Source organism: Rana temporaria, chromosome 12, assembly GCF_905171775.1.
Source record: "Rana temporaria chromosome 12, aRanTem1.1, whole genome shotgun sequence".
Classification (NCBI taxonomy): Eukaryota; Metazoa; Chordata; class Amphibia; order Anura; family Ranidae; genus Rana; species Rana temporaria.
This window is the reverse complement of record NC_053500.1, coordinates 120,146,740-120,155,602: the sequence shown is the minus strand read 5'-3', so window position 1 is coordinate 120,155,602 and position 8,863 is coordinate 120,146,740. Positions and strand designations below refer to the sequence as shown.

Below are 8,863 nucleotides of genomic sequence, written 5' to 3'. Positions count from 1 at the left end.
CCCTCCCCGCTCAGTGAGCAGAGAGGAGCTTGTCATCCGTCAGCTCAGAGGAGATCTGCGGACTGATCTCCCGCTGAGCCGACAGTAGCGACGGAGTCCACCAAGTGTGAATGAGGCCTAAAAGGACAATGAGAATCACACCTGCCTGTATACACCGGTAGGTCTTCCCAGTGAGTACAGGAGATCAGTCACCCTGTCCTAGTACAGCTCTCCGTCGGCTGAAATTGCCAAGCTCGGCATACAATAAAGCTCCTTGGGCTCACATACCAAATCCCCGGTGCCCATACCCTTACCAAATACAAAATATGCATAGCACACAATCACCATTTCTGTATCGAAGAACAAGGGGAGGAAAAAAACAAAAACAAATCTTTATTTACAAAGCATTAGTCCAAGCAGGTTTCCAACTAGAAAGTTTTGTATTAAATCAGTCTGTGAATAGGAAATGGTTATATTATTCTGACATTATATAAATAAGCGCCTGTACCAATAAACATACAGTGAACAGGACAGGAGGGGGTGGGAAAGCACTAAAAAGGGGGGGGGGGGTCACTGGGAGGGGCAAAAGTTGAAAACCTGCATTATGGTATATACAATGAGAGAAAACATAACGTCTATTGGCCAGAAATTGCATCAAGGCAACAAGGTCCCATTATTTTCTATGTAGTGCTAAGATGCCCATTAGGTCTTCCTGCTACCTAGCAGTGAGAAACAAGACGCTCCATTGCCATCTGAACCCCTAAGGAGACCGGGGGCACTTTAGTCCTCTGGGTTAACAGCATCTTGTATTTTGCTGGTGCTCAGTCCGTTTCTAAAAAATAAAAAAATAAAATTGCATGTCAGGCAAAATAGAACATACAGAAACAATAAAGTGTGCACATCACCTCATGTTTGAGTCCTAGTTTAAAAGACTCAAGTACACAAAATACCTGTTAACCACTTAAGACCCGGACCTTTAGGCCAGCGTTTCTCAACTCCAGTCCTCAGGGCGCACCAACAGGTCATGTTTTCAGGATTTCCCTCAGACGAAACTGCTGTGGTAATTACTAAGGCAGTGAAACTGATAAAATCACCTGTGCAAAATAATGGAAAGCCTGAAAACAAGACCTGTTGGTGCGCCTTGAGGACTGGAGTTGAGAAACACTGCTTTAGGCAGCTAAATGCCCAAGCCAGGTTCTGCGATTCGGCACTGCGTCGCTTTGACAATTGCGCGGTCGTGCGACGTGGCTCCCAAACAAAATTGGCGTCCTTTTTCCCAACAAATAGAGCTTTCCTTCGGTGGTATTTGATCACCTCTGCGGTTTTTATTGTTTGCGCTATAAACAAAAATAGAGCGACAATTTTGAAAAAAAATCAATATTTTTTACTTTTTGCCATAATAAATGTGTGGCTGTAGGTCTGATGTCATCGATCGAATCTCCCTATAAAAGGGATGACACGATCGATACGCCATCACAGTGAAGCACGGGGAAGCCGTCTTTACATACGGATCTTCAGCTCTGGGGAGCGATGGCCAGTGCCGCGCCCTCATCCTGGATCGCTCCCCGCGGGTTTCCGACCGCCGCATGTTACGGGGGGGTCCCCGATCGGACCCCCGACCCGCGGAAACGTACATGTACGCCCATATGCCTGTACGTGCCATTCTGTGGCTGTACATATACATGCGGCGGTCGGCAACCGGTTAATGTGCCCGAAATACTCTCCATCGGCACAAAATCTGGTGCAGCTCTGCATAGAAACCAATCAGCTTCCAGGTTAATTTAGTCAAAGCTTAAAAGGGTTGTAAAGATTTGTTTTTTATTTCCTAAATAAGCTCACAGTGCATTGTTGGTTCACTTACCTTTCCTTTGATTTCCCTTTGAAATGTCCCCCCCCCCCCCCTTTGTCTGAATTTCTCACTTCCTGTTCCTCCTCGGTAAGCCGTTCTGGCTGACTAACCCCCAGCTAGGTGATGGGGGAAAGCTTACCGAGGAGGAACAGGATGTGAGAAATTCAGGAGAAAAAAAAAACATTTAGAAGAGAAATTGAAGAAGGACAAGGTAAGTGAACCAACAATGCACTAGCTTAACCACTTAAGCCCCGGACCATTACACTGGTCAAAGACTGGGCCACTTTTTGCGATTCGGCACTGCGTCGCTTTAACTGACAATTGCGCGGTTGTGCGACGTGGCTCCCAAACAAAATTGATGTCCTTTTTTTCCCCCCACAAATAGAGCTTTCTTTTGGTGGTATTTTATCACCTCTGCGGTTTTTATTTTTGTGCGCAATAAACAAAAATAGAGCGACAATTAAAAAAAAAATCCACTATTTTTAACTTTTTTCTTTAATATATATATATATAATTCATCAGTTTAGGCCGATACGTATTCTTCTACATATTTTTGGTAAAAATCGCAATAAGCGTTTATTGATTGGTTTGCGCAAAAGTTATAGCGTCTACAAAATAGGGGATAGTTTTATGGCATTTTTATTAAAGTGGTTGTAAACCCACTTTTTGACTTTTACCTACAGGTAAGTCTATAATAAGGCTTACCTGTAGGTATAAAGAATATCTCCTAAACCTGTACGGTTTAGGAGATATTCCCCTCGCAATGCGCCGCTGATTGCGGCAGCGCATGCGCAGGGGGGATCCTCGGCTAAAGGGCCGGCCGCTGACGGCCCTTGCCAGAATGAAATCTCCCGCGCGCATGTGCAGGAGTGACGACAATCACAGCGCTGGAGCAGCGATACCTGGAAGACACGCCGGAGCAAGATGACATCTCGCTCGGCGTGGACCAGGTAAGTTCCCTACACCTCGTTTTAAGGCAAGTATTTCATAATGAGCTAGTATGCGGTGCATGGCTTTTACTTTTCAGGTGTAAAAAAATAATAAAAAAAATGCGGGTATACAACCGCTTTAATATATATTTTTTTTTTTTTAACTAGTAATGGCGGCGATCAGTGATTTTTATCGTGACTGTGACATTATGGCGGACACATCAGACACTTTTGACACATTTTTCATTTTTACAGCGATCAGTGCTATAACAATGCACCGATTACTGTGAAAATAACACTGGCAGTGAAGGGGTTAACCACTAGGCAGCACGGTAAGGAGGTCAAGCGTTCCCTAGGGAGTGAGGCTACACGTGACACTTTCTCCCTGGTGTGGAGAAAGCCTCTTGAGGGGGCGAGCAGGCAAGTCAGGACACTCTCTACTTTGCAGATAGCAAAAGGAGCTGTGTGTTAGTGGGCGTCCTGACTCTCCTGTAGTCCGAGGGAGGGGGCCAGCACGACACTCCACACCAGGGAGAAAGCCTTGCATTGCTGTGTGGAGTTACAGACAGAAGAACAGGAAGTGAGGATTTCTCAGAAGAAATAAGGACATTTAAAAGCAAAATGGAAGGATGAGGTAAGTGAAGGAGGACTGCACTAAGGTAAAGGAAGCTATTTAGGGGATTTTTTTTTTTTTACCTTTACAACCCCTTTAATGCATTCTATGCATCAAGATTAAAAAAACCTTGTAGCAGCCACCCCAACACCCCCCTAATTACTTACCTGAGCCCCATCACTCTCCACTAATGTTTAAGCTGTCCAGGACACTCCTGATTGACTGAAACAGCAGTGGTGCCATTGGCTCCCGCAGCTGTTAAAGTCAGTCAGCCAATCGGGGCCAGGGCTCCGCATCTGAATGGATTTCACTCCACCCACCAGCACTTACACATGGGCATGGCTCCTTCCTGGCCAGGACTCACAGCAGCAGGCACAGGAATACACTTCCTTGCAGCCCAAGTGGCTCACATGCACACCATGGCTTTAGGGTCTGGCAGCGGTTTGGTGCGCATTACACAGCTCCTTTTTTGTAGGAACTTTCATGTGACTGTACAGCAGCGTGGTGCACTGCACTGCTGTACAGTGACATGCATTCCCTCCCAGTGCACCTTTAAAATGCAGCATGTATGCATTTTATTGCAGCTCACTGCACCTGTGTGCTGCACTGTGAATAGAACACGTAGGAAACAGTTTTCGGTGTGTCCTAGCAGTGACCTGCATTTTTATAGTGCAGTAAAACACATCACTACGCTGTGCGTGCAAGCACAGCCTAAATAAAATACTGTATACAAGCATTTTCCATCTTCATGTGTTGCAAGCAGTTAGTGCTCTTGGAGTGTTTCACTTTGCTTTGTTGAAAGAAAAAAAAAAAAAAATACACAAGGTGAACATTCACCGCAAATCGCGGTACAAATAGCGGAGTTTTGTACCGCGATTTGCGGCGACAAAACGCCGGTATTGTCCGCCTATATGTGCCCCAGATTGACCCCCTCTATGGAGATGCTTGCCATCTCCTAGCCGAACGCCGAAAGCCGCCTGAAAAAAAGGTCCGGGACCTTTTTTCAGGCGGCAGGCGTCCGGCGTGGAGATGTGAACCATCTCCATAGAGGGACATGTGTTCTCATCCCTCTGGCGGCAGCGGCGTAGCACTACAGGCGTTAAAACGCCTAGATGTGAATGGGGGCTTAGGGCCCTTTCCTGTACAGATGAAAAAGGGACATACATTGGTCCCTATGAGATTGCGGGTGTCAGCAGATGAACATCTCGCCCGGTTCCGCATTCATCCGATTCTGCAGACGGAGTAAAATCCTAATTTTTCCTTCCGTGTTCATCTGATCCCCCCATAGGGGACAGCGGAGAAAAGACAGGGCGGTCCCTGCACAGTGTGCGGGGACCGCCCTGTCATCCGCCGGCTCAGCGGGGATCAACGGAGCGATCCCCGCTGAGCAAACGGAGGTTCACGGGCCGGATCATTACTGATCCGCCCCGTGTGAAAGGGCCCTAAGGGGGAGGACGTGGCCCTTTGCTTGCCTTTCTCTGGCCACTGGGGCACAATTCCATCAACTGCCACCAATGATGGAGCACAATTCCTCTCATTGTTAACTATGGGGCACTATTCTTTCCATTAAAATCAACGATGAGGCACTGATGCCGGGGGAATTTTCTACTCACACTGGCCACAGGCCGGCCCCCCAAAAGCTTGTACAGAAACTAGCCCTTTGCTTAGAAAGTTTGGAGACCCCCTGTGTTAGTGGATCAAAAACAGTGTCAAATATTGCACTAGTATTATGTTGACCTCTTACTTTAATAAAAGAAATAAAAACAAAGTTTCATTACTCATATAGGTTCATTATCTATATCCGTGATCGGTATCATGTTATCCGCCTGACTTTCTACTCATCGGCTCTCATTGTTGGTGCATTTTACATGCTGCCCAAGACAATTACTCCTCTTCCAATGTGGTCAAGGAAAGTTAAAATGTTGGTCACCCCTGTAGTATAACATAGGCTAGAAAGAGCAAAAACATGCATACAAATCAGCAAAATCTAGCATAGACAGGATTTTATCACAATTAGCACAGATAACTACAGTGATATCATTTCTTACCAAGTGGTATAACAGATGGCGGTTGTTCTGGCGGTGAACCAGTGCTGCACTCATGTGTCATCGGCTCACAGGATTCACCGTTTTCCGATACCTTCGATAAAGAATCCTGTGCTGTATTCTGGTTTTCAACCGTGTCACCATGGGTGTCATCGCTGCCCTCCTCATCTCTGCCCTCCTCATCTCCGCCCTCCTCATCTCCGCCTTGTTCGACTTCCACCAGCCGTTTTGAAAACCAGCTCTGGATTTCATCTGAGGACATACCAGTCTGATCACACAGATATTCAATGTCACTTTCACGAAGTTCTTGATGCTCGCTATAATAGTCCAAGATTGGCTGCATAGTCACAGGCTTAGATTCCAAATAGGTTTTTTTGTAGCCCTCATACCATTTTAAATGGCCAATTTTAAAAGAGTACCTGGCATCCCCAAACCAGCGCACAATTTCTGAGCGCGACAGTCCGGTCTGTTCTACCAGGTAATCGTACTGTTCCTGGACTGGCCACTTTGTTTCCACAAACAATTGTCTTAAATGATCTCGTTGCTGGGCAGTCTTTTTAATAGTTCTAGGTTTGTGAGGAGTAAATGGCCTACTACCACCATCTCTGTGATCATCCCTAAAGCTGTCTGTGTTACCTGTATCTGTCACCCGAAGAGCCTTTAGATTAATCTTTATTGGGTTTACTTTTCGCTCCATGACTGGAGAACTAGAAGCCTTCACGTCTTCAGCAGTCTTGACCTCTGCGTTCTCAGTTCCTTCATCATGCTTTTCATGCCAAGCCTTTTCTCTCTTGAGTTCTTCAGCAACCCTTTTGCGTTTCTCTGAGAACCAGCTGTCAATTTCACGCCTTGTCATTTTGGTCTCGCTTCGCAACCTGGTCACTTCGTCATCTGAAGGGGTGTCGTTATTTGCAAAGCTACCTTCCAGAGCTCTCAGCTGCTCTGGAGCCCTCTCCTTATATCTTGTGGTTGTGAAGTCTGGAGCCTGATGCCATGACTGCCTCCTAGGGGTATGTGATGGTGTATGTGAAGGCGTATGGCTGCTTGCTGGAAGTGCAAAATCGGTATCGTGCTCGTTTCCCACAGAAAACGCCAAATCTGAATGGAGATCAAGTAGCTGCTCGTTGGGGTCTGAGGTGGCTGGTCTGTTGCGGAAGTGATAGCGTTTATCACTAAACCATTTTCTAACCTCCCTTGTTGCGAGGCCCGTAATTCTAGTCAGCCTCGCAACTTCCCCATGGGAAGGAAAATGACTTTTACCAAAGCTGTTTTTAAGGGCGTTCAGCTGATGACTTGACTTTTTAATTCGAATGCTTTCATAAAGACTTGATAATGAAGCGGAGCTTCCATCAGCTGTAAAGGACTCTTCACCAAACTCATTTGAATAAGTAGCAGAAAGAGGCGCTACTCCTAAAGACAATGAAGTAACAGCTCCTTGAATTCCATTGGTAAGAATAGGCTGAGTTACTATTAAGCCACCAGTCCCTTGAGGTTGACTGACAATCTGACTAGGAAGGGTGGCATGGATGAGATGCTGAACATTATTTGCATTGGTTACAAGAGGAGCATTCAAAACAGTTATAGTAGGCTGCCGCATGGGTTGGGGGATGGACTGGATTATGGTATTAAACATCTTCTTTCTAGAGTCCTCAATCTCCTCTGGTGACCAGCTGATTCCCTGTTTAAGTCTTTGAGCAGTAAACCATATTTTTATTTGCTCTTCGGGGTATTTTGTCACAACTGTCAAATAGCAAAGTTCAGCCTTTGTGGGGTAAGGGAATTTATTGAAAGAATTTTTCAAAAAACAATTGGAATCCATGGACAAATTATATGTCGGAATGCTGCTCAATGGAATCATCACTTTTGGAAGAGACTTTTCATTGGGAAGCTGGTAACTATGAGACTTTTGCGCAGACTGTTTGGGCAGTACTGGTGTTAGAATCTTTGGCTGTATTACAGGCTGAGTTGCATTTATAGATACATACTGGGCGACCCCAGTTTGCAAGACAGGTACTGTTCCTATTATGGGGCCATTTACTATTGAAGAATTTACAATGTTGTTCGCTACTTTGCTCATCAATGCTGTTCCGCTCCTTGTGCCTGAACGGCCTCTTCTATAATGCTCCTCACTTACACCGTTACCATTATCCTTTATGGTATTTTTTTTTGTCTCCTGTTTATTTTTAAAATTCCTCATTATAGGGGTTTTAAGAATAGACACTTCTGAGTAGTCATCGACAAGTTCGTCACCATGGCGTACAGGTTCATCATGGTCAATGCCTTCGCCACCAAGACTCTGTTCCACAACAGTGTAGCTCTCATGCTTGGCCACAGTCCAGGAGAGATCTGGATCCCCAGGATGAGAATCTGCATTGTGAGCTTCTAGTTCCTTAGGATCTTTCACCAAGAAGCTACATGCGATGCAAACATACGAGGGATCGTCCCTAAAGTCAAGGTGTTTCGTATTCATGTGTTCCACAAAAGGGCTTGTTTCCTGAGAACCAAAATTACAATATTTACAAAAAAAACTCAGACCGTCTACATTTTCATGTCCATTAGAGAGCAGCTCATGACCGTCACCCATAAGATCTGCAGCTGGTGGTATATCTTGGTGCTCCTCTGTAGAACTTTGGTCCTTGTCATCTTCTTCTGCAATGTCTGTGCCACCATCGAGGGCTAGAACCTTAAGTGGTATCATGCAAGGCGTTGTAGACTTCCGTTTGCTTGCCATGATTTCTGTTTTTCTTCTTCCCACAGAAGGAAGGAAGTGGTGTGCGTTTGTCTTAATTCAGAATGACCACCGATAAGGCATTACTCTTTGAGCAGGTTGATCTACAAGACTTCAGCTTGACTTGGCACAGACCTAAAGAAGAAAAATTTAATCAGATTACTTTGTAAACAAAATATGTTGTTCAGGGTTTTAGCAATAGAAAACACAACAAAGCCATTAATTACTAGTGAGGCAAAGAAGAAAATTAAACAACATAATTGGAACTGTAATTAAAAAAAAAAATGTAGAGCTGTCGTGGCTCAACGCGATTGGCACTGCGCTGACAAGCCATTCACCTCTGCAGCTAGGGGTTCGGATCCCGGTCTCGGCTACATGTGAATTGAGTTTGGTGGTCTCAGCCTGTCTCCCGCTGGGTGTGCTATGCGAGGTAAGCCTGCGCTTAGTACGCCCACCCCCCTCCCACAAAAAAAACACCACACTTACACGCACTCAAAATTGGGTTAACATGCACGCACTTTGACCGCGCGGTCTCTAAAAAAGAGAGGCGAAGGACTAACGGGGCTGGTTGAGCGGGCTAATCCTCTCACTCCCTTATAGGGAGTCCCTCTGCCCCTTTGGGCTTCAAAGCGGAGCAGGTAGGGCGGGCTGTGTGGGAGGACCCCCTCACGCACCCGCCATTGCCACCCGAGGCATGGAGAAAGATGGCAGATTGCCTCT

At 45.8% G+C, this 8,863-nt stretch overlaps 1 protein-coding gene across 1 annotated transcript in view; it reads right to left on the bottom strand.

Moving 5' to 3' along the window:
* Positions 1 to 352: 352 nt before the first annotated feature.
* The window catches only part of ZHX3 (zinc fingers and homeoboxes 3), a 32,352-nt gene continuing 23,841 nt past the window's right edge, over positions 353 to 8,863 (bottom strand). The window contains exons 2-3 of the mRNA XM_040330401.1: positions 5,419 to 8,278; positions 353 to 811 (exon numbers count right to left, since the gene is read on the bottom strand). Of these exons, the coding sequence (XP_040186335.1) occupies positions 801 to 811; positions 5,419 to 8,146 (2,739 nt within the window). The 5' untranslated portion in view covers positions 8,147 to 8,278 and the 3' untranslated portion in view covers positions 353 to 800. The remainder of the gene's footprint in view (positions 812 to 5,418; positions 8,279 to 8,863) is intronic.